We start from the raw sequence: 25,915 nt of genomic DNA on the forward strand, positions 1-25,915 counted from the left end.
CTCCTGTGAAGCACCTTGGGATATTTTACTATGTTAAAAGTGGAATATAAATGCAAATTGTTGTTAAATTGCATTTACCAGTTTACCCATTCTGCTGATCTGCCTAAGGCCTCTAAGTATTTCATAGTCCTCCACACGGTTTGCCATACTCCCTGTTTTTGTGTCGTTTCCTCTTGTATCATCTCTGCGGGATCTTGCTGTGCGCAAAATATTTGCTACATTTATGCACAGTAATTGCGCAATCTAGTTCAATTTGTATGAAATTCTTTGGGATATGTGAGAGGGGTGATAAGATGCATCTAACTCATTTAACCCAGGAGTGCTCGATTCCGACACTGAGTGCCAAAAGTTGAAAAATGTTCCGTCCACATGAAAACATTAAACAAATTCAACCATCCCACCCCTACAATAAATTCAGCAATGATGAACCATTGGAGTTCCCCTTTAAGCTCTAGGGAGTAATTGTTCAGCCCTAATTACACAACTTGTATGAATATATGACTCATGATAGCTGACAAACAGAGAGAAAACACTTCTCGAGGGAAGCCAGATTTTAATGGACATATATATGTATCAACTTTACTAAATCTGGAAACATTCAGAAGAGCATATTATTTGTCGGTAACCAGAATTATAATATCTGCACCACAAGAGCGTGTTAACAGTGGAATATTATGGGTAAATTTGGAAAATAATGAATTTTTACACATACCAGTACAGCAAACAAGTAATACAATGTGCTTGGAACGCACTGAGAGAGGACGGAACTTCATTAAGTAAAGTGTACACAGTCTTACTGGAACAGGGGGGACCCAGGATCAAGGTACATTTCAGTCACCTGTTGCAGCAAACGAACAAATCGGGAAAAGGTTCTCATTCTCTCAAAACAATGCTCCACTCAAATGCCTTGTTCTAAAGTCTTTGTTCCACTCTTGTGGCTGGACAGAGAGTCTAAGATGGATTACTCTAAGCTGTGCACCAAGTGGAAAACCTTCCCCCAAGCCTGTATCAATGACTTTCTATAACCATCCTTTAGGAGGTGCACCAGCATGGCCAGGGTTGATCCACCCTCTGATTTACTGGAGCCTCCCATCAGCTTGCTGTGTTCCTCTCCCACCATGATGTGAGACTGAGAATCCACAAGCATCAACCTGCATTCTACCAGTCAGGCAATCCAAACAACTCATATACATTAAAAATCATCCGAAGGAAATAACTCTTAATACAGGGTCCACATTAGCCATTATAGACTGCAGCGTGTGCACTTACGTACTGTTTGGCCTCGCCAGAAAAGATATTTTCATTAGTGAAATGGGTTTTGTTTGGAAAAGCTCCATATCTATGGAATCCTTTATCTTTATAAACTTTCCTCCAGAAAGAGAGATTCTACAGTTTTCAGAGACAGCACATTCATTTCAAGGGATTATAAAAAAAAAATCATTCTTAGGATATGGGCATTGCTGGCAAGGCCGGTATTCACTGCCCATCTCTAGTTGCCCTGAGAAGGTGGAGGTGGTGGGTCGCCTTCTTGGACTGCTGCAGTCTGTATGGCAAAGGTGCTCCCACGATGCTGTTAGGTAAGGATATTTTTTGTAGGTTTGCTAGGCCACTTCAGAGGGCAGTCAACCACATTGGTGAGGGACTGGAGTCACATATAGGGCAGACTAGATAAGGACACCAGGTTTCCTTCTCTAAAAGACATTAGTGAACCAGTTGGGTTTTTATAACAATCCAATAGCTTCATGGTCACTTTTACTGATACCAGCTTTTTATTTCCAGATTTTTTAAAAAAAAACTGACTTCAAATTCTTAAACTGCCATGGTGGGATTTGAACTCTGCTCTCTGGATTACTAGTCCAGTAACATAACCACTACAATACCCATATTCTGCAAAATGTGTGTGGCCGGTTATATATTTGTCACTTAAGGGATTGTAAAACTACCACCAGTTCCCTTAGAATACATGTCTGAACTCAAACATACAGAGCAGTTTGTTCAGCCTCTGGCTAGAATGTAATAATCTCAGTATACAAATAACTTTTTTTTACCTATCCAATTTCTTTCCTTCTCTCCTGAGTGCACTGAGTCTTGCTGGAATACGGTTCCTGGGTGGAGGTACAGTTCCAGCCCTCTTGATTCCTCATACAAGTCACTATTCTTCACATGGGCTTAGACAGTGAATATTGGCAGGCCATTTGAACACAGAGGCATCACAGTCTATCCTCATCACAGCTGAGATCCTCACGTGCATACTTTCCAACAAAAGTCACGGTACAGTGTTTGAAAGCAGGGACCCTGGCTGATTCATTCTTTACTTAGGAGGGCTGCTGCCAATTATGGAACCCCTACTGATGCCCCGGCTGAGATCAGCTAACTCAGCATAATGGATTAGACTCGACCCTATGCCTCTCTAGTCCCTGGGGCTTGGTATCACAGTCACTGAGACGCCTGGAGTGTTCACTGAGAGCTGGTCGACTTGCAAGGTGAGATGTTATTTTCTTCCTATGGTGAAGTGTCTAGCCTCCGTCATTAGCTGTACCTGAGAGATGGAACTATGCGTGTCGTTGTGTCCTGAACCAACAGGATGCTGCTCTTATCTTTCTCTCAACTTTAATTTTTGCTTTTTCCCGAAAAGTTTGGTTGGCATATCCCAAATCACCTGTGGAGTTTCCATTAAGTAATAAACTTGGTTTAAAATTGCAGCCGGATTGTAAACGGGGACACTTCAGATCCCCATGTCTCATTGCAGGGAAATCCACAGCATATGAGCACTAAGTTGCTGTATAGGTACTAATGCTGGTTTAGCCAAAGAAACACTTATGCTTTTCACTATAAATCATCATGGCTGAGCAAATCAACAAACCCATTTAACCCACGATAACAAATAAAATGGGCTGAAAGAAATGTGGAATGTGCGTTCTCATGCAAATAGTACTATGTTTGCATGACACCACCTGTCCTCTCCAAATACTCTAGAAAGTTAGGATATTATTCAGTTTTGCTCATTTGGGGTATGGTGGGGGTGTAATTAGAGAAGAAACTGTTAGAACGATACAGGAAGGTACTTTGTGCTGACAGTATCTTCTCCTGACCTCCCACAATGGGAGATTACCTCACTGGAGATCAGGAAAAGACTTCAGAAGCACTCGACACGTTAAGTGCTCCAATACACCACCTTAAAACAGCATGCAAGCTATGAGAACAGTGGCACTAAGTGATAATATGACCGGTATTTACCCAGCCCCTACTTCACCTGAGTGCTCCATCTGGTGCCAGAAGGAATCCTTGATGATTGTACATTAGAGAACTAAACCACTGCAGTTACAAGGACACAACAAAAATTAAACAGAAAATGGTTTAAAACCACCATGAAACATTTTTACACAGAAATAGGTTAAATGTTCTAGGAGATAAACCTGCTGTGACATTCTCCAGTATGTGGTTTTCTGATTATTGAATACAGTGCATGGTACATGCTTGCACTGCTGAGGGTAAGTAAGGCTCCAATACAACATGCGCCGCAAGTGATCGACAGGGATTACAATCACTATGGTCAAACTGGATTGTGCACAATAGTCATATAATACTTAATGATAATTCTTAAAACAGCCAACATTACGGATATGCAATAAAGACTAACACCCACTTAACAGGGATCAAGGTGCCATGGAAAACAGTCTAGCCTGAAAAAAGAATATACATTCATGGAAACCAAATCAAGAGAAATTCTCTAAAATCTGATCCTCGTTCTTGACTCACACAGCCCAGGCAATCACTGGAGGGGGACACATGCCAAGTCACCACTGACTCAGCCAAAAAAAAATCCAATTGATACTGATGCAATAACCAGCCACAACGATACACCTAAACATTAATTCCACTCACTAGCCCCCCTGGATTGTCAGCAAGACACTATGCAAGGTTCATTCCCCTTTATTCAGTATTATGTACACTTACATCAACAATATATGAACATACGACGTGTTGTATCTGAAAAAATAATTGCAATTAAAAAAAGACTGCCGGCAGTAAGGGTCAGCCAGTCAATGCATCACTAGCAAAATACAGTCAACAGCATTTCAACTAGACCTTACCGTCTGGTTTACCACACCACTGTTATAGTTTTGACAAATAGTTTATTGAGAACGGTGACGCATTAAAAAAAAAATAACGCTTCTGAAAAACTGTAGCAAATACAAATAATCCACTTTAAAAAATTGGGCACCTTGTACGAAGACAGTGCATGGTGAGGGATGTTAAGTGTAACTGCAAATAAAACCCTTAAAATGGGAGATACTTTTCAAGATGCAAACCTCCCACCCCAAAGTGGGAAAGCCCTCAAGTTTCAGCAGCGTTACAACATCGCCTCCTAACAAGTTTCAGGAGAAGTCGGGTGTCAGTGGCACTGGCACTCACCGGACACAACAACTTCCAGTTTCAGCGAGAGACACCAGCCCCTTAAAAAGACAACAGGACTCCGCCAATCACAAATTAGTATGGGTGACTGACACAGGAAATCGCAGCTTCTTCATGGGAATGCCTGTACAATTTTCACATCATAAACATAGGGGTCTCTGAAAGGACATTTTGTGCAGATTTGATTAAGTACAACTTGTGCAATTAAACAAAATCTTTAGCAGGGCTAGTAACTCCAGGGGGTTAAATACTTCATATCTCAGTATTTTCCCCTTGACATACATTCCCTTTTTAAGACACACCCAACATTTTGGCCATTCCCCCACATTTGATGCATCCCATGGAGATTAGCACGGTCCCCGAATTTCCTAGCTCAATTATACATCGAATACAAAGCAATTATTAAACCAGAACAAACTTGGCACAGAACAAATATACCAGATGGAATAACATCACTTTGCGATAGTGGTCTGAACTGTTTTTTTTTAAAAAAAGCAAACAAATGAACATAAATTTCTGGCACTAAAAAGGACCGTGGTTGACATCTTCTATTAAATGTATACAATTGTAGGTTTCACCATTTAATCAGTGCATTTCCATTCAAAAAAAAATATCACCAAAAGTGGATTTTGTTTCTGATCCATTACTTGTACGCACTGATAGTGATATTTGCAGAGTGGAGTGCAGTAAGACGGGTAAACTCCTATTTCGATTGGGGAGCTGGCTCCGATCTTCAGTTTTTCAGAAGAGTGTCGTAGACTTGGTAGACGTAATGTGAGACCTCGGGTGCTCGGCATTTTAGAGACAGCTGGGAGGGAGGAAGGAAACAAAGAATTAATTGAAAGTGAAATATCTACAGCAGGCACTGTTCAGGGAGATCTCTAGGCTCCTTAACAGCCGTATTGATGTATTTCACTGAGGCAGTCACTGAAACACCAGAGGAAAAAAAAATACAATACCAGAAATTCACAGCAGGTCAGTCATTGTCTGAGAAAGAAAGATGGGTTAATGTTTGGGTAGGATTTTTCCATCAGCACTCCATCCTAAACAGTCAGATGCTGACAGGCCAGCTGTGAATTTCCAGCACAGTACAAAAAATATTGGCTGTGACATACATTTACTAGCAATCCCATTTGCTCATCAGCACTTGTGAATTTGACCAATTCTTAAATAAAGTCTGAACTGAAGTCCCTTCTCTCAGGCTGAAATGTGAAAGTATGATTCGATCCCCAGAGTAACAGCAACAATGCCCCCATTAGTTAACGTGCCATGTAAAACCTAGTTGCAATCAGCAAAGTGCTGAAATTTACTCGTTAGTTCATTTCTCTTTCCCCTCCTCTCCTGAAGGATGTACCCTCTCACGCTGATGGTACTGTTCGACAGGTGCCAGCAATCCTCCAACCCAGGAGAAGCCACAACCAGTGCTGCCTCACCGCTTATATACTGCTCCAGTTCTGCTGCTCCAGAGGCACCCCTGGCCAAACGGGTGGGTTTCCGCACCTCCAGAGGCAGTAATGCCGAAGTTGGGGATGTTGATGCTGCCAAATGAGTGCTAGAAGGTAAATGCAGCACAAAGGAACTTCGACGAGTTAGCTGTTCTTTTTTAAGGACCACTCTTCTCATTTCAGGCATATTCCCTTTGTTCTGCAATTATTTTCAGCAACAGACTCAACCTTTTGAATTTTAGAATAATCACCATTAAGCGTTTGAGTGAAAAATGACTGCCCATTTACTGTATATGCAATTGTCAGTGTGTAATTTCATCCAAAGCTGTGCTGTCAAAAAAATTCCTTGCTACTTTCTCCAGTATTATGATCTTAAACTTTCCAGGTAGGAAAATTCTAAAGCAAATTAGATTCAGCTCAGTTTACATCTAATCCATTAGTTTCATTCATCTTAAATCTTGAACCTAGAAGGGAACTTGTGAACTATGGCGCACTACAGAATACTTCATTAGTGAAATTGAGCAAACTCTAATTGACAGCAATCGCTTTTTAAAAAAATTCATTTTGATGCAGAAATTAACAACCATCATCCTCTAAATGGGTTCATTTTGTCAGAGTGGCTTGCTGTATAGGTATAAAACGACAACCACAAACATCAGATACCAGGGTCACAAAATCAAACTGCCTCCATCCAGACTTGAGCAGATTGCTCCACTGGATTTACATAAAAGAGGCTACAGTCCCTTGAACCTGATCCACTGTAACAGGAGATCATAACCTCGCACCACCTGGGGGGGTGTACTCACGACCTGGGCGTGTGGGGGGGGGTGTGGATTCACCACCTGCGGGGTGGGGGTGGGGGGAGACCCACTACCTGCAGGGTGGGGTGGGGGGAGACCCACCACGCTCTGCGAATAACAGCTCGCCGGCTGGCTCACCATTGGAATAAATGAAGGAGCGTGAACTAGCTGCTCAGCTGCAATAAAGTACCCACTGAAATAGACTGAAAACGTTAGGGTTACACTGAACTGGCCAGAGGAGGTCGAAACTAACTTTTAACAGTGTGGTAACTATTAATGATTACCAGAAATTAACTTTTGGACAAATAAAGAAAACATTTTTTGAATTTAAAATTTTAATTTTTAAAACTTTTTCTTTCTGTCTCTTTTAATCGTACCCTCTCTTTATTTCGCTTTCTCTAACTGATTTTATAGTGAATTTACTAATCTATCTGACACTTCCTGGTTCTTAGTCTGCACGGCTTGTTAAGGATGCTTCAAGCTGATTGGTTGAAGGGACAGAAAGCTCCTTTCCCCACTCACACAGCTCAGAGAAGCCCAGGAAAGAACGCTGCACTTGATGAAGCTCACCATTGAAGAAAGTTGCTGCCAAAAAGCCCATGGATACTTGGTGGGTGAGTTTTTTTTTATTCACTCATGGGATGTGGGCATCGCTGGCGAGGCCGGCATTTATTGCCCATCCCTAATTGCCCTTGAGAAGGTGGTGGTGAGCCGCCTTCTTGAACCGCTGCAGTCCGTGTGGTGAAGGTTCTCCCACAGTGCTGTTGGGAAGGGAGTTCCAGGATTTTGACCCAGCGACGATGAAGGAACGGCGATATATTTCCGAGTCAGGATGGTGTGTGACTTGGAGGGGAATGTGCAGGTGGTGTTGTTCCCATGTACCCGCTGCTCTTGTCCTTCTAGGTGGTAGAGGTTGTGAGTTTGGGAGGTGCTGTCGAAGAAGCCTTGGCAACTTGCTGCAGTGCATCCTGTGGGTGGTGCACACTGCAGCCCGTGCGCCGGTGGTGAAGGGAGTGAATGTTTAAGGTGGTGGATGGGGTGCCAATCAAGCGGGCTGCTTTGTCCTGGATGGTGTCGAGCTTCTTGAGTGTTGTTGGAGCTGCACTCATCCAGGCAAGTGGAGAGTATTCCATCACACTCCTGACTTGTGCCTTGTAGATGGTGGAAAGGCTTTGGGGAGTCAGGAGGTGAGTCACTCGCCGCAGAATACCCAGCCTCTGACCTGCTCTTGTAGCCACAGTATTTATATGGCTGGTCCAGTTAAGTTTCTGGACCATGGTGACCCCCAGGATGTTGATGGTGGGGGATTCGGCGATAGTGATGCCGTTGAATGTCAAGGGGAGGTGGTTAGACTCTCTCTTGTTGGAGATGGTCATTGCCTGGCACTTATCTGACGCGAATGTTACTTGCCACTTATGAGCCCAAGCCTGGATGTTGTCCAGGTCTTGCTGCATGCAGGCTAGGACTGCTTCATTATCTGAGGGGTTGCGAATGGAACTGAACACTGTGCAATCATCAGCGAACATCCCCATTTCTGACCATATGATAAAGGGAAGGTCATTGATGAAGCAGCTGAAGACGGTTGGGGCTAGGACCCTGCCCTGAGGAACTACTGCAGCAATGTCCTGGGGCTGAGATGATTGGCCTCCAACAACCACTACCATCTTCCTTTGTGCTAGGTATGACTCCAGCCACTGGAGAGTTTTCCCCCTGATTCCCACTGACTTCAATTTTACTAGGGCTCCTTGGTGCCACACTCGGTCAAATGCTGCCTTGATGTCAAGGGCAGTCACTCTCACCTCACCTCTGGAATTCAGCTTTTTTGTCCATGTTTGGACCAAGGCTGTAATGAGGTCTGGAGCCGAGTTTAAATCTAACGAGTGGTGGGGACTGTTGGCTCACCGCTCAGAGCAATTTCCGAGCCATAATGTCTCTGGTGCTGACCTTGTGTACATGCTTGCATTATTAGCCCTTCATGGAATCATAGAAAGTTACGACACAGAAGGAGCCTTTTTGGCCCAGCCTGTCCATGCCGGCCGAAAAAGAGCTATCCAGCTTAATGCCACTTCCGAGCACTTGGTCCATAGCCCTGTAGGTTACGGCACTTCCAGTGCACATCCAGGTACTTTTCAAATCAGTTGAGGCTTTCTGCCCCTACCACCCTTTCAGGCAGTGAGCTCCAGACCCCCACTATCCTCTGGGTGAAAAAAATCCTCCTCAGCTCCCCACTAATTCTTCTACCAATTACTTTAAATCTATGCCCCCAGTCACTGACCCCTCTGCTAAGGGAAATAGGTCGTCCCTATCCACTCTATCTAGTCCCGTCATAATTTTATATAGCTCAATTAAATCTCCTCTCAGCCTCCTTTGTTTCAAAGAAAACAACCCTCGCCTAGGCAATCTTTTCTCATAGCTAAAATTCTCTAGTCCTGGCAACATCCTCGTAAATCTCCTCTGTACCCTCTCTAGTGCAATCACATCTTTCCTGTAATGTGGTGACCAGAACTGTACGCAGTATTCAAGCTGTGGCCTAACCAGTGTTTTATACAGTTCTAGCATAACCTCCCTGCTCTTATATTCTATGACTTGACTAATAAAGGAAAGTATCCCGTATGCCCTTCCTGCAAACTGGAGAGGTTTGCTGGGATGGCAAGAGGGCTTGTAAGCAAGTTTCACACTTCCCTGCCTGGTTTTTAATACTTTTGCCTGACCCGGTATATAGAGCCATGGAAATTTACAGCACAGGGGGAGGCCATTCGGCCAGCTCTTTGCTAGAATTATAGTGGAAATACATGTACTGGAGGAGAATATTGAACAATTGGCAGAACTAACTGTAGAAAATGAATTGATTCTGAAAGTAACGGCCATTACTAGAGATTAACTTCGATGGGCTTTTCTCATCCCTGTTTTTTTTTTATGTTCTTATAAAACATGTAGAATAATCGAAAATTTATGGCACAGAAGGAGGCCATTTGGCCTAATTCCACTTTCCAGCACTTGGTCCGTAGCCTTATAGGTTATGGCACTTCAAATGCATATCCAGGTACTTTTTAAATGTGATGAGGATTTCTGCCTCTACCACCCTACCAGACAGTGAGTTCCAGGCCTCCACCACCCTCTGGGTGAAAAAAAAAATTCCTTAGCTCCCCTCTAATCCTTCTACCAATCACCTTAAATCTATGCCCCCTGGTTATTGACCTCTCTGCTAAGGGAAATAGGTCCTTCCTATCCACTATCTAGGCCCTTCACAATTTTGTACACCTTAATTAAATCACCCTTTAGCCTCCTTTGTTCCAAAGAAAACAACTCCAGCCTATCCAATCTTTCCTCATAGCTAAAATTCTCCAGTCCTGGCAACATCCTTGTAAATTTGCATAAAATTATGAATGGTTAAGAGGATTCCTGAGTTGCTTTGACCCTATATTTCTCAGAAGCACAAAGTGGGAACAAATTGTAACCACCGTCACCTTTCCAGGTAGGTTATGTTACTTGTGCAGATGCTTAAGTTTTGGAATGCTGTTTTGGTGACTAAAAACAAGCATTTACTGGGAAATGTAATTAGCACTTCAGGAAATAGTATCAGGGTCTTTTATGTTAATTGTACCCATGTGATTTATATCAATTAGTGTTAATTGTATTCAGGTGGTGGGTATCAATTGGGGACTCTCTTGTATCCATTTATAGGAGTGTTTGTAATGTGGATCTCTGTGAATAAAGGCTTGGAAGCAACTGAAGACCATGCTCCAGTATTCGATCCTTCACCACAGGTCTATACAATTTCTAATGGTACAAAGACAAGAGACTGAAAAAATTAGGAATAAAAATCAGAATTAAATTTATACTAGATTTATTAAAAATGACAAAATGCCTGTGCAACTTCAGAAATCTATTTTGCCTCATAGTGATGCTTCTGTTTTTAAATCCCTCCATGGCCTCGCCTCTCTGTCTCTGCAACCTTCTCCAGCTCTACAACCTTCCGAGATCTCTGCGCTCCTCCAATTCTTGCCCCTTGCGCAGCCACGATTTTCTTCGCTCCACTACTGGCGACCTTCAGTTGCCTCGACCCCAAGTTCTGGAATTCCCTCCCTAAACCACTCCTTCCTCCTTTAATACGTTCCTTAAAACCTCTCTCTTTGACCAAGCCTTTGGTCACCTGTCCTAATATCGCATGCCGGTCGGTGTCAAATTTTGTTTAATAATGCTCCTGGGAAGCGCCTTGGGATGTTTTAGCATTAAAGGCGCTATATAAATGCAAGCTGTTGTTTTCAGCCCATGATTTCATATAATGATATAGCACAGAAGGATGCCATACAGCCCATTGTGCCTGTGCCAGCACGATTAATGCGTAGATTCGAATACAGCATTCCGAGTACTCCATTTAGATATATCCAATAGATGGAAGGGTAATTAGTGCAACATCGTCCAAATGTCGAACTTGAGGTACGGTTACCTCAGCCAATCAGAAAAATAGGTGTGGGCAGAATTTTGGTAGTAACTGGAATATAAGGTTATAAACTGACTTTTACTATTAGCAGCCCTAACCTCCTCGGCAAGTTGATGATGTTAAATCAGCGTGCCACATAATCCTCAGCTCATATGATGATTTACTGTCACGCCACCAAGTGTGGGTGGGACTTCTAACAGTATATAAATATGCAGCTGGAACAAGGGTTCAGGATAGAGGAAGACGGGAACTCCGAGCAACAACCAAGTTACGATCCCTATCCAGAGGATAACCGGGTAATATTCCTTATTCTGTGAAAAATTACTGCTTATATACTTGTATGTTTTAATCCCTGCTTGTGCTCAATATAAAAGAACATTCACTGTAACCAATTGGTGTCAGGCCCGAATTTGTCCTACATAATTGGAGATTGGGGCAGGATCTGACAAACAGTGCATTGTATTTGAGCAGAAAGATGCTCTTAGGACTGACCAGGGGATGTACCTAGTTAGTTAAGGAAGAAAACCTATGGGAGTGTAGGAGGGGATACCACCTACAGTAACTATGGAAGTAAAAACAGAGGTAGAAAAAGCCTTACAGAAGAAACTAGAGAGAATTTGCGTTACAGATTTAGTGTCAGTACTGACAAGTGGAGACGGAACATTTGAATCAACAGCACAGTGGATTCAGAGTCAAATAGATGACGAAGTTAAAGTTAGACAAAGGCAGACAGTTGTTAATACATGCAGCTCATTTCAGCACTTGGAGAAATGAGGAAAAATGAAAACAAGTAACACAAGAGTCAAAAAGACAAAGAATAAAAAGAAATGCGAAGAGTTAGAAAGTAGGAATCGAGATCTGACATGTATGATGACTCAGCTGCAGGCAGGAGCTGCTACTATGACTGCACAGGGGATTAGGAGCGCAGCAAATGAAATCTAGAACTGATGAATTAATGAGAGAAAACAATGTCGTGAGACAACAATTAGAAAATGCGCGAGGAGCTCTTAGAGTAATGGTGATCAGACCTGCCAGGGAGAAAGATCACACCAAGTGTCAGCTGAAAATATATGAGCTGCAGAGCAAATAGGACAACAGGCAGCCCTTGTATCACCGCAGGAAGACCAAATTGTGGGATAGGAGAAGGAAATGGAGGAGATGATGTAAACTGGGATTTTTTGGGTAGAGAGGCAGCATGTCAAAATAATCCTGACTATGGAGATTGGGGAAGCCAGCCCATAAATGTGATAACAACTAATGTCAGACTTAACCCTCAAGAAGCAGTCACAGCACAACACACTGAAAATAGACCCCTGAGGCTGGATGAAACGGTTGCCCTGGCTAGAGAATCAGGGTCCATTAAAGATGGGAATGATCCTATTGTACTCACTAGAGCCTGGGGAGATTTTAAAAAGAGTACACGGGGAATTGGAGGATTCAGACCTAAAAACTGTTCTGTTTGCAGCCCTTAATGGAGGCTTTAAACAGTGTCTCAGCCCCGCGGTTTATCAGCTGCGAATGGGTCTGACGTATTGTTCGGAGAGATGGTGGACTTATTGGGAATAAACAATCTAAATTTAATGCAAATTTGTAGGCAGACCATACAGGGAATAAACAGAACATCCCACTGCTTTTGGGAACTGACTGTTTTACGTGTGTGAAATGACACAACCTGATGCACCACCCACCGTGGCAGGCGATCAGCCACCTAATAGGCGCGATGGACCCTTCTTTAAACAAATGTTCATAAGTCAGTTACAGCCCTTAGTAAAAACTGCATTGGGAGTGGCTGTAAATAAAGGTGATAAATGGGCTGCTATCGCGAGACTTACTATCCAGGCATGGGGACATGTAAAAGGACACACTATTAGACCAACTCTAGGGTCACAAAACTCTAGAACCGGGGGATAAACCCGTAGTGGAAGGACCACAAAAAGGAAAGAACAACTGTGGCAAAATGAGACATTTTGCTAAGGAGGGTAGACACGGAAGGATTCGCTATCCTGCTGTTCTTTCAGCCTGATACTCAGAAAGGCCAATGTACGATCGACCGCGTAGTATCACGGAGGATAAATTGGACAAATTACTGGCACTAATGACACCCTGTAACATTATGGGAGATTCTAAATAAATGGCGGCAATTGCCACAGCTCCCACCCCGTCTGCACCAATTGAACGAGAAGGGCAAATTCAGAGTCAAAAGTGAAGGGAATCGGTCCCCCTGATACCGTCGGTAGTGGAGTTCTGACGTGATGGCCATTAGACCTATTGTCTCTGTCATCATTGATGGGGGCCAATGGTAGGTGATGTTAGTAGACACTGGGGCAGCAGCGACCATCATTCATACTCCACATCCTGAACGCACGCATGCTTTTAAAAGGCTTTGATGGATCATCGCAATATGCCTATCAGTTGAGCTCCACTCGAATATCTTTACAGGGTGCTGAGTGTCAACTACACACTGCAGTAGCTATGTAAACTAATGACAGGCATGGTATATTAGGAATTAATGCTTTAGATCAATACGGTATCGTTATTGATTATTCTAATGAATGTTTATGGTTTGGGACGAGTGATAGTAAGTCAGTTGTGAAAATTTCAGATATGCATTCGGTGTTTGCGATTAAGAAAGTTGAAGTATACCAACTTCCGTCCACATGGGCCCGGAGGTACAAGAGTTGATGCGACGAAAGACATCCACATTTGCCCAGAGTAAACATGATTGTAGGTGGATGAAAGGAGAGGAGTCCGTGAACAGACCCCCACGTCCGTTTGCAAAACAATACTCAATTCCAAAGGAAATTCATCCATATGTGGAGGCTACTATACAGTCGCTAGTACAGCGGGATGTTGTTAGTGCTGGCACGCTTACCACAAATTCTCCTATTTGGCCAGTTAAGAAGCCAGACGCTAGTTGGCGACTGACTATCGATTATTGCAAGTTAAATTCAGTAACTCCCGCTTGCTCACCGGTGGTAAGGGAAACACCAACGCTGTTGTCCCAAGTCCCACCCGGAGCCAAATGGTTTTTGACCCTAGACGTAGCTAATGGATTCTGGAGCATACTCATAAGAAAGGAAGATCAGCACAAATTCACCGTTACCTTTGAAGACCAGAGTCCGACATGGACTTGTCTGCCCCAGGGGTGCCATAACGCTCCAACTACCAAAGGCCATTAAAGGTTTCGCTAGACCAGGGTGCCTATTGCAGTACGTAGATGATTTGCTACTAGTGACAAAGACAAAAGAGCAACGTCTCCAGTTGTTGGACGAACTGCTCGAAATGTTAAAAGGAGCCGATTAAAATTAAATCCGTGAAAGGCTCAGCTGTTACAGGGACAAGTTACTTTTCTGGGCGTGTCCATCTCTGCTGCTGGACAGACTCGAGATCTGCACAAAGTGCAAATCATACAGCGATTACCTTTGCCAGAGTGTAAGACAGCACTTTGCTTATTTTTGGGCTTAGTGGGATACCAGAGAGCTTTTACACCACGGTTCGCCCCACTCAAACCATGCAGCACAAGTGCGTGCCACACTCAGCACAGTATGCTGAAATCTCTGCACTTTTGACAGCTGTAATTGAAACCTCCAACCATTAATATTTGGTCAGACAGTGCCTGTGCTAGCAACATCATGTTGTCACTTCCTTTGTATCATAGGAATAATTATCATATGACCGACGGTAAATTGTTATCGCATGCTTGGTTGTTTAAATTGTTATGGCAGGCATTGAAAGATAGGAAACAGCCATGTGTTATAGGTAAAGTTACGGTTCATTCTAAGGGAACTGCCCCACACTCCAAGGCTGATAGAGCAGCAAAAGAGGCCACCCACACAGGGTCGCCATGGCAGGTACCAACTCTTCCAGTTGGTGCCATAACCGTGGAATCACAAGAGTGTGATATGCACACTCTACAAGTCTCTTGGCCACCGTATGAACAAACAATAAGCTTGGCATCAAGATAACAAACCCCTACCTCAACCCACACCATGGGCTAACGAGACTATACTTATCAATACTGAACAGCCTTTGTTAATGTATCAACCTGATCCAGACTTGTTTCCGATCATTTGTGTACCCTAGTATGGCTGAGGAATTTTTCCATATGTTTCACGACCATGCTGTAGGCGGTCATTATTCTGCAGAAACCACAGCGGCCAAGATTCGAAAGATTGCATGGTGGCCCGAATGTAAAGATGACATCATTCGGAGAGTTGGGCCTTGTTTAGTCTGTTTACAGCACAACCCAGCTTTGCAAAGCATCTGTTCCTTCTTACGTAGCACTCCACCCCGGGGAGGACCATGGACTCATTTGCAAATTGATTTTATTGGGCCTTTGCACCATCAGGGTATCTGCATTGCCTAGTTATTATTGACAAATTCACAAAATGGATGGAAGCTTTCCCTTGTAAAGCTAACACAGCCACAGTTGCAGTTAGATTGTTATTGAGTGAGGTGATTTGCAGGTGATCAAAGGTCACATTTTACAGAAACATTTTTCACCTAATTACAAGAGCTTATGAAAATAGAGCATGAATTGCACATTTCTCACCATGCACACTCGGCAGGAGTGGTAGAAAAGGGGAAATAGGACATTGAAAACTATGCTAAGGAAGTCTTGTGCAGATAACCCAACTCAATGGGCAAACATGCTTCTCGTGTCTTATGACAATTAAATCAACCCCTTATGCCACCACAGGTATCTCACCATACCAAGCAACGATGGGAAGATTGATGTGTACCCCAGGACACCTTTGTGTCCACAATGACGCCTTTATTGTTGGGAGCAATTGGAAACAAATGGCTTACTCAAATGGTGGAATATGCAAATGAAACGAACAGATTTGCAGCACGGAATAGTGGAAAATCTAATAATCAGTTCTAAAAATATTGAAACAAAAAAGGTGAAACCTTCTGAGTATGAAGTAGGAGATGTAGTTCTGGTCTTAAATTATGGGAAATGAACCCACATGTTTAAACCAAAATGGAAAGGACCTTTTCCAATAGTGGACAGAGCTTGGCCAGCGATATATTTAATAGTGCACAGCAAAGGGAAAGAAAAAGGTCACGAGATGGTACCACATTAATCAGCTTAAGTCAGCAAAGGTCAGAGGTGAAACTGGTAATTAACACATAATATGCTTGGTCTTTAGGTTACGCCGATGATAATAAGATGTTCGGGGGAATTACTGCCAAAAAGGGTACAGTCAATCAGGGAATATGACATCACAGTGGAAGAAGGAATCAAGACATTGGGCCCCTCCCTCACCGGGGCTCATGACCATGGGATATCGACACAATGCAATGTAAAAGTGACAATTACCACATACCATGACGCGGAAGGAAAAGGGGTATGTCTCAAGTGTACCTGCCCGGATTGTGGGATGCCAGTCATATGGCCAGTCATAAATGGGAGTAAGGTAACCAAGCTCAAGGGAGGACATCTCATCCTGATCTTCTTCGAGGCAAAGACCTGGTCATCGGAATGGCAGCAAGTGGGAGACATTGAGGTTCCACATCAAGAAGAGCATAAGTTTTGTTGGCCCAGGTTCTGGCCCTTCAACAACAGGACATATATCTGTCACTGTTCACGAAGATGGATTCTGGCTTTACACCTGCAGCAACGACCACAATGGTGTAAGATCAAGATAAAATACACTCCTGCTTGTGAAGCAAACAGGTCCCAAGGAGCGGTAAGGCTGGAAAGCGTTAAGAAACTAAAGAGCCGCAGTCAATCTTAGGTCTTCTCCCAGGAACCACATGGAAAATCAGCTACCTCCCTGAGATCTAGACTTTTGTTTGTTTGAGAGGTGTCAGTAATAGGTTATAGAATTATTTGAAAAAGGGAATAAAAAAGGCAAATGAACAAAGGCCGTTAACCTGTTATCTAGGTAACCCCAGTTACTAGTTCTTTGGCTTTTACTTAGGCAACCTCAGAAATCAATTGGGGTGACCTAGGTAACAGTTTACAGGGGTTTGATAATTTGCAATTTATTACACCAGTAACTGTTTGGCTGTTCTATCTTGTGCTGTCATTTAATAGCTTACTTTAATAGTTTTTATATTCGTATTTAGTACCTTTTAACCTTTGCTGTTCTCTTTTGAAAACAATTTTGTAATTGAAGGAATCCATTTTAATGTGTCTCGAACAATAATTTCCAAGAAACCTTTAATTATCATTTTTCGTGTTCCTCCAACTTAATTGCATTACGTGTTGACTGACGCTCCAGTTGTTTCCACCAGCAACCCTCCTAAATGTCCATTCTTCACACCTGATCCAGGTCAAGAGAGTGTCAGCAAACTATTTGCCCACAGAGGGCATCACAGCTGAACCTGATGTACATTTTCCACCAAGAGCCACTGGATAGAGATCAGGAGTGGGAACTATGGCTGATTTACCCCGTCTTTCATAGCCCAGGGACCCTGAGGCCAAACGTAGTCGCTCCGCTGCCACTCTGACTGAGATAAGCAAATTCAGTACAACCTAGGGCTTGATGCTGAGATTTTCCTGTTCTACATGGCTCACAGACTCCTATAATTTAGCTCTAACACAGCAAGTCAAAGTGATCTTTAGTCGCAGTGAGGTGAGGTGCTCCTGTGGAACGATACTATAATTTGAGAAGTACATGGAGGTGCTTACCTTCATGTTGAGAATTCCTTCCTCCCATGCAGTCATTAGTGGGTCAATTCTGGCACGAGAAGGAGTTTGGAGAAAGTAGTTTCTACATGAACACTGGCAACTTTATGTATCATAGTAGGTACAGCACAAGAGATGACCATTCGGCCCATCGTGCCTGTGCTGGCTCTTTGAAAGAGCTATCCAATTAGTTCCAATCCCCTGCTCTTGCCCCATAGCCCTGTAAATGTTTTCCCTTTTGTATGGTCATAAATTGGCACTAAATCGCTTTTCGCTATTAACAGTTTTTTTGGCAACACTTCCCTGACAATTTTAAATACTGATTTTTAAATCATAAGTGCTAGAATCCAGTCCCGAATACTTGCAAGTAAGAGTTGCCATGGAAACCAACACCCTCTGGTTGACTGTGTACATTTCAGGCATCTCTCTGCCTCTTGAGCATCTTCTTTGCTCTGTTGTTTGAAAATGACACTCCTGATCAGGCACAAATGTGCGATGATTTATAAACAGCCAAGCCAAGGCCAGAAAAGGAAATCTAATTAGGTTTTTTTTCTTTTAAAAAGCTAATCAAATTTAGGACTGATCACACATATCAGAATGTACTCAATGCTGCTACTCTTCGAATACTAAGACCAATGAATAAAACAGCAACTCATGTGAGTACTTCAATCAATTTAATGCCAGCTCACCCTATGACCGAGTGGGTAAAGGCATACAGGCCCACGGTTCGATGCCTGGCCAGTGCTGATTCAACTGATCGCAGCGGTGCTAAAGTGGGCCTCAGTATCCCTAGGTTCGTAACCTGGGAATGGGGTGGCAGAATCAGCCAGGGGTCCAGTTCCTAATCTTTATCCAATGAACTACATGGAAAGGGCTTGTGTTTGTCAGTGAGGACAGGGTTGAGCTTGGATCTACATGGCCTTCATGGTGGGATGGCCAGCTGAGAGTCACCATCTAGACTCTCACATGAGGAATGGTCAGTTTCCTGAAAAAAGTGGAGGACGTACAGTGCTGATCATTATACTCCAGCAATAATGTGCATCTGCAGGACAGCAGCGAAGAAAATGCTGCTGGTAATCAAAGTAATTGCATCATTTTAACACTTTCACAAAGATAGAGAGAAGTTTCGTAATGTTCACAGAGATCGCGCAGAGGTGCTGGCTTGAATACAAGTGAAAGGAAAGAAAGATGGAAGCTTACAGTATGTGGAATATTAAGAGCTCGTGTGTAAAAGAAGCCTTCCATGATCAACAATAGAGTACGAGCTTCTGTATTTAAAATGCATCTTTTTGACTGACAGGATGCTCATGGTACTCAAAAAGGGAGGTTCACATTGCAACCTACTCACGAGTGCAGCAGGCCCACAGATGCATTTAATATCACTTGGATCTTCATAATAAACATACAGTATAAACAGAGTTAATTATGTAACCAATTGGGTAAAGTTGTGGGGGAGCCCAAAACTAGGGGCCATAAATACAAGATAGTCACCAAGAAATCCAATAAGGAATTCAGGAGAAATGAGAGTGGTTAGGACGTGGAGCTTGCTAGCACGTGGAATAGTTGAGACAAATAGCGTAGATGCATCATCCAAAAACACATCGGTTCCACAAGTATGCTGACGACACCCAGCTCTACCTCACCACCACCTCCCTCGACCCCTCCACTGTCTCTGATTTGTCACACTGCTTGTCTGACATCCAGTACTGGATGAGCAAAAATTTGCTCCAACTAAATATTGGGAAGACCAAAACCATTGTCTTCAGTCCCCGCCACAAAGTCAGTTCCCTAGCCACCGACTCCGTCCCTCTCCCTGGCCACTGTCTGAAGCTGAACCACAGTTTGCAATCTTGGTGACCTATCTGACCCGGAGATGAACTTCCGATCACATACCTGCTCCATCACCAAGACCGCCTACTTCCACCTATGTAACATCGCCCGTCTCCGCTCATGCCTCAGGTCATCTAATGCTGAAACCCTCATCCATACCGTTGTTACCTCCAGATTGCTCTCCTGGCCGGCCTTCCATCTTCCACCCTCCATAAACTTGAGCTCATCCAATACTCTGCTGCCTGTATCTTAACTCACACCAAGTCCTGTTCACCCATCACCCTTGTGCTTGTTGACCTACCGGTCTGGGTACGCCTCGACTTAAAAATTCTCATCCTTGTTTTCAAATCCCTCCAAGACCTCGACCCTCCCTATCACCATAGCCTCCTCCAGCCGTACAACCTTCTGAGATCTCTGCGCTCCTCAAATTCTTGCCTCGTTCTCATCCTCGATTTTAATCTCTCCACCATTGACAGCCAAACCTTCAGCTGCCTAGGCCTTAAGCTCTGGAATTCCCTCCCTAAACCTCTCCGCTCTCTACCTCTCTTTCCTCCTTTAAGATGCTCCTTAAAATCTACCTCTTTGACCAAGTTTTTGGTCATCTGTCCCAATAACTCCTTAACGTGGCTTGGTGTCAAATTTTGTTTGGTATGCTCCTGTGAAGTGGCTTGGGACGTTTTACTACATCAAAGGTGCTATGTAAATGCAAGTTGTTGTTGTAGTTAGATAAGTATACGGGGGAGAAAGGAATAGATGGATATGTTGCTAGGGTGAGACAAAGTAAGGTGGGAAGAGACTCGTGTGGAGCATAAACACCGGCATAGACCTGTTGGGCCGAATGGTTTGTTTCTGTGCTGTAAATACTATGTAATATGTAAGTTGACTAAGTGGAAGTTGGGTGGATTTAATGGCCCACTATGTCCTCTGTGGACTTGTTCCAGTGCAGCTGGAGTCAGTGAGAGTGCTAATCACGCTGTCATTGTGTGATGTGGGTTTACAATGCTTAGGCTTTGAACATTCTCTTTGAATGAGGTTTCGGAAAAGAAACAGTTCCAGTAATTAGAATGTGATGTAATGATATCTCTAGCGTACCAAAAATACTCCCGAAATCATCACGAATGGCATTAATAGTAAAAAAAAAAGCTGATAACTGCAGGCAAAAAAAAAATACCAAGCACAAAATATAATTCCCAGCCATCCTGTGATGTGAACACTGAAAGATTCTGACAGGAAGGAACGTAAATCTTTCAAACCATCACAGTTTAGTCAGTAGCAATGCAGCAACAACAACTTGCATTTATATAGAGCCTTTAATGTAGTAAAATGTCCCATGGCGCTTCACCGTGCAGCCAGTATTCCAGTACTTCGAAATAACAATCTTAGTAAGTAAGTATTGGAATCCTCAATGGCAGTCGGAGGGTCCCAGGCTTGATCCTCAGTCCGTGCTAAAATAACCGATCTCAGTAAGTGCAATGGCAGCAGTGCTATAATTGATCAAAGAGTGCCTGGGCTAGGAAGGGCAGGGAGGGGGTGGAGAATCAGCCAACGTTTCCACTCCTAATCACTACCCAGTGACCCGTACTGGACATTATAAATTAGAGGACAGGTTAGGGCTTGGCTATAATGGTCCTGACTGTTGAACAGTCTGCAAACACTTACCATCTAAGCTCACACGTACAGAATGGGAACTTGGGCAGGCCACTTGAGAGTGGGCAGCGTCCTTGGGATCATATTCCAGCAAGAGTCCAGTTCTGGGCACCGCACTTCAGGAAAGATGTGAAGGCCTTAGAGAGGGTGCAGAAGAGATTTACTAGAATGATTCCAGGGATGAGGGACTTTAGTTACGTGGATAGACTGGAGAAGCTGGGGTTGTTCTCCTTGGAACAGAGACAGTTGCAAGGAGATTTGATAGAGGTATTTAAAATCATGAAGGGTCTAGACAGAGTAGAGAGAGAAAAACTGTTCCCATCGGTGGAAGGGTCAAGAACCAGAGGACATAGATTTAAGGTGATTGGCAGAAGAACCAGTTGACATGAGGAAAAACTTTTTTTTTAAACACAGCGAGTGGTTAGGATCTGGAATACACTGCCCGAGGAGGTGGTGCAGGCAGATTCAATCATGGCCTTCAAAAGGGAACTGGATTAGTACTTGAAAGGAAAAAAATTTGCAGGGCTACAGGGAAAGGGTTGGGGGAGTGGGACTAGCTGGATTGCTCTTTCATAGGGCTGGCTCGGACTCGATGGGCCGAATGGTCTCCTTCCGTGCTGTAACCTTTCTATGATTCTAAGAGCCAATCACAGAGGAGGAAGGGAGGGGGGGGGGGGAAGAGGGAATGATATAATGAGAGGGCTATGCTCTTACAGTCTCTTGCCTAGAATTTCACTGAGATTCTCCCAATTATCCACCATAATTTCAGTGGAAACCCTGGAGAAATTGCATAAACGGGCGTTAACACTGTTTCTCCAGGATTTCCATCAAACTCACTCGGATGATTGGGAGAACCCCCGTGGAAATTCTATCTCTGTGTCTTCATCTCAGCCCTTAAACTGGGTAAAGTGCTTCCTGCCTACGTATCTATTTTAAAATTAGAATTGGCGCATTCTGCCATAATCAAATTAAAATTGTTGCTAACATTTACTTCAAATCAATTCTACCTAACACGCTGAAAACTAAAATTACATAGCGCCACAGTTCAATTGCTTATTATAGATTCTGAGTTAAGTGATGTATGGCTGATGTGAATTTTAAATTAAGTGCATTTCGTCCAAAGCACAGCATCTCGAAGAGCTCATCAGAGTAGCGAATGTTTAACAAGGGTAGTTTTGCACAGTGCAGCCTAATTAAATTATAGCCTCATGACATGCCTTATTCTTAAAATGCAGAACATCCTTCAAGCCTGGCTCTGCAGTTTGTTTGACAAGCCCCATTAAGTATTCAGTATGACATGTAAAATTATATAATTAAAGGCTGGTATTTTTGCCTCAGCCTATCAGTTTCTAACGTCTTCCAGAGGTATGCAGCAGTACTTAAAACATACTGTGAAGTCTGTTCCCTTAAACACTGTAGAAGTTGACGTTTATATGCGAGTAAACCCGACTTGCTTGTTTATTAATCCAGTCAGGCCATGGCTGAGAGAATCTTAAATTCTGTCTGGAGAATAACCTGCACAAATTCCAGGGATCCCTCACTTGTGGGTGTAACCTTTGGTACAAACCACAGATGGGTCGAGTAAGAGCTGATGTGGCCTCTCATGCTTTGGACAGAATGTAAGGGGACAAACTCTACTCTGCCTGCACACGGTTTCTGTGTTTATCTTGTAGCTAACATTAAAATAGTATAATTTTTTAAAAAAAGAGACTGGAGTTAAATTTGATCTCAAATTCACTTTTAATGGTCTAATAATTTTCATCCATATAGGTGAAATTTTGTATTCCCTCGAGTAGAAGATTAAGGGGTGATATAATTGAGGTGTTTAAGGTGATTAAAGGATTTGATAGTTTCTCTCTATCTACCCTATTTCCTTGGTGGGAGAATCCAGAATAAGGGGGTAATCTTACAATTAGAGCTTGGCTGTTCAGAGCTGATGTCAGGAAGCACTTCTTCACACAAAGGGTAGTGGAAATCTGGAACACTCTCCCCCCAAAAAGCTGTTGAGGCTGGGGGGGGTCAATTGAAAATTGAGATTGATAGATTTTTGTTAGGCAAGGGTATTAAGAACTACGGAACCAAGGCAGGCGGATGGAGTTAAGATACAGATCAGTCATGATCTAATTGAATGTCGGAACAGGCTCTAGAGGCAGAATGGCCTACTCCTGTTGCTACGTTCCTTCCTAAATACTATGGCAATCATTTCAATCAACTGGAGGGAACCATTTTACGCCTCTATCCAGGATATGAAAGGGTCTGTGATGAGGATGATCAGTTTTAGTTTTTCTCATTAAGTTTTGACACGAAGAGCTGGGACCCTGGGAAGCCCAAGGTGAGTCCTTGTACTGAAGTCAGGGTCAGACAGGCCTCCCTACACAGCCTTGGAACACAGCCACATTCTTCTCCCTCACTACCACCAGGTAACACAAGCACATAGACACCACTCAACTGCATAAATTCAGCACATAATTAACACCCAAGCTGCCAAGGCCAGCCAAAGAACAAAGATTCTAAGCAGCATTTTTATCCTCTTGCTTCTTTGACAATTTTGCCCTTATCGGAAGGCATTAACCCCTTGTTGGAGATGCTAGTCACCCTGCAGGGCCTTAAATACGAGTCAAGTTAGTGAGTGCCTGCAGGCTATTCAACAATAGGGGACATCACTGCTAAATCTGACCCAATCCACCCCTAACTTCATCAGGGGTTACTGGATATCGATCAAAAGCAGGAATCCTTGCTGGTTTACCCTCATAAACCACCTGTTGCCATTTATAGCACCCCAATCATGATGCCTGTTCAAATCAGGTAACTCAGCACATACTGGGGATTGGATCTGGGAGCTTCCTGGTCTGTATTGCTTATTGCTAATCACTACTTTAACCATCTGAGGCATAGGGGAAACCATTAACCACTCCTAAAATAGAGAAAAGCTTTCTGTTTTTTTTCTAAACGTGCTCAGCTAGGTGAGGGATGTTACTGCAGGGGAATGGAGCTCTTCCTATTTCAATCACCCAGCATCAAGCACTCCCAGGTCAGGTATAACACAACCTGACACACAGCAAAGCTCCTTCTTCTCTACACTAACAATGTACCTTGGAAGAGTGCCCCACACTGCACAAATCTGACCATTTCCCACACTGCTTCTTGGAGTGATATTGCCACAGTGCCAAACTAGGGATAGTTTAGTTCTGTAGCCTCATGCCCACTAGAAACTGGACCTTGCCAGCCAACAGATGGAGGAGATTTTCATCTCGTCAGTCTCAGCTGGATTGAGCAGAGCTCCCAGAGGTTGAAGACCAGTGTCTAACCGCATTGTACCACCCAGTTCTCCCTTCTTCCTTTGTTTTAAAAGAAACAATGAGGCAGCAAGTAAAGTGCTATGAATTGGATGTTGGGTAGTATTTTATAACAGGTCACCAGTTGCAGAAAAACAAAATGTGCTTTACAGAGAGGAAAAATATAGCAGGATACCAACTATATGTACAGCGACATTCAATAAGTGTGTGTGTGTGTGTGTGTGTGTGTGTGTGTGTGTGTGTGTGGCAAGGCAGAACATTGCAAATGGATACTCCATGCGAGCAGCTTTTTTTTTTATATAAGGGGGCTAATGGGAAGTTTCCAAAATTGCACGAGTCTTCGGAAATAAACTCTAAATGGCCACTTCAGTCTGCTCTGAATTTTAAGTCTGCTCCTGTTACACTTCACATATGCTGGGGCACAAAGCCACAAAATTCACTCTACAAAGCATTGACTACATGAGAACTTCCCCCCCTTCAACTGAGCTATTGGTATCTCCTGCAGAAAAGGTTCACGGCTGCACAGAGAAGCACGATACCATCAACCGATTACAGAGCCTAATTTTAAATCTGAAGCAATTTTTTTTTTACTTGTCAAGTTTGACTTCCTGGCATAGAGTATGATTTGTAGAGATTCAAAGATTTATGGCACAGAAGGAGGCCATTCAGCCCATCGTGTCCGTACCGGCCAAAATAAGAGCGATCCAGCTTAATCCCACTTTCCAGCACTTGTTCTGTAGCCCTATGGGTTACGGCACTTCAGGTGCACATCCAAGTACTTTTTAAATGAGTTGAGGGTTTCTGCCTCTACCACCCTTTCAGGCAGTGAGCTCCAGACCTCCACCACCCTCTGGGTGAAAAAAATTCTCCTCAGTTCCCCTCTAATCCTTCTACCAATTACTTTAAATCTATGCCCCCAGTCACTGACCCCTCTGCTAAGGGAAATAGATTCTCCCTATCCACTCTATCCAGTCCTGCCATAATTTTATATACATCAATTAAATCTCCCCTCAGCCTCCTTTGTTCCAAAGAAAACAACCCCAGCCTGTCCAATCTTTTCTCATAGCTAAAATTCTCCAGCCCTGGCAACATCCTCGTAAATCTACTCTGTACCCTCTCTAGTGCAATCACCTCTTTCCTGTAATGTGGTGACCAGAACTGTACGCAGTACTCAAGCTGTGGCCTAACCCTTGTTTCATACAGTTCTAGTATAACCTCCCTGCTCTTATATTCTATGCCTCGGCTAATAAAGTATCCTGTATGCTTTTTAAACACCTTAACTACCCTGTCCTGCTACCTTCAGGGTAGCATGGTCTTGTATCATGGAAATGAAAGCCTGAGGTTCCCTGGCGCTCTCCTGGTTATTATTCCAGAAGATGTACAGCAGTGACACGAGTGGC

General features: G+C 43.3%; 1 protein-coding gene across 1 annotated transcript in view; it reads right to left on the bottom strand.

Annotated features, from left to right (window-relative positions):
* Nucleotides 1-533: 533 nt before the first annotated feature.
* The window catches only part of LOC137318247 (AP-2 complex subunit beta-like), a gene marked incomplete at its 5' end in the record, with an annotated part of 64,164 nt that continues 38,782 nt past the window's right edge, over nt 534-25,915 (bottom strand). Inside the window, one exon of the mRNA XM_067981176.1 lies at nt 534-5,224. Coding sequence (XP_067837277.1) covers nt 5,150-5,224 — 75 coding nt within the window. The remainder of the gene's footprint in view (nt 5,225-25,915) is intronic.

This window comes from Heptranchias perlo, unplaced genomic scaffold (genome assembly GCF_035084215.1).
Source record: "Heptranchias perlo isolate sHepPer1 unplaced genomic scaffold, sHepPer1.hap1 HAP1_SCAFFOLD_682, whole genome shotgun sequence".
Taxonomy (NCBI): domain Eukaryota; kingdom Metazoa; phylum Chordata; class Chondrichthyes; order Hexanchiformes; family Hexanchidae; genus Heptranchias; species Heptranchias perlo.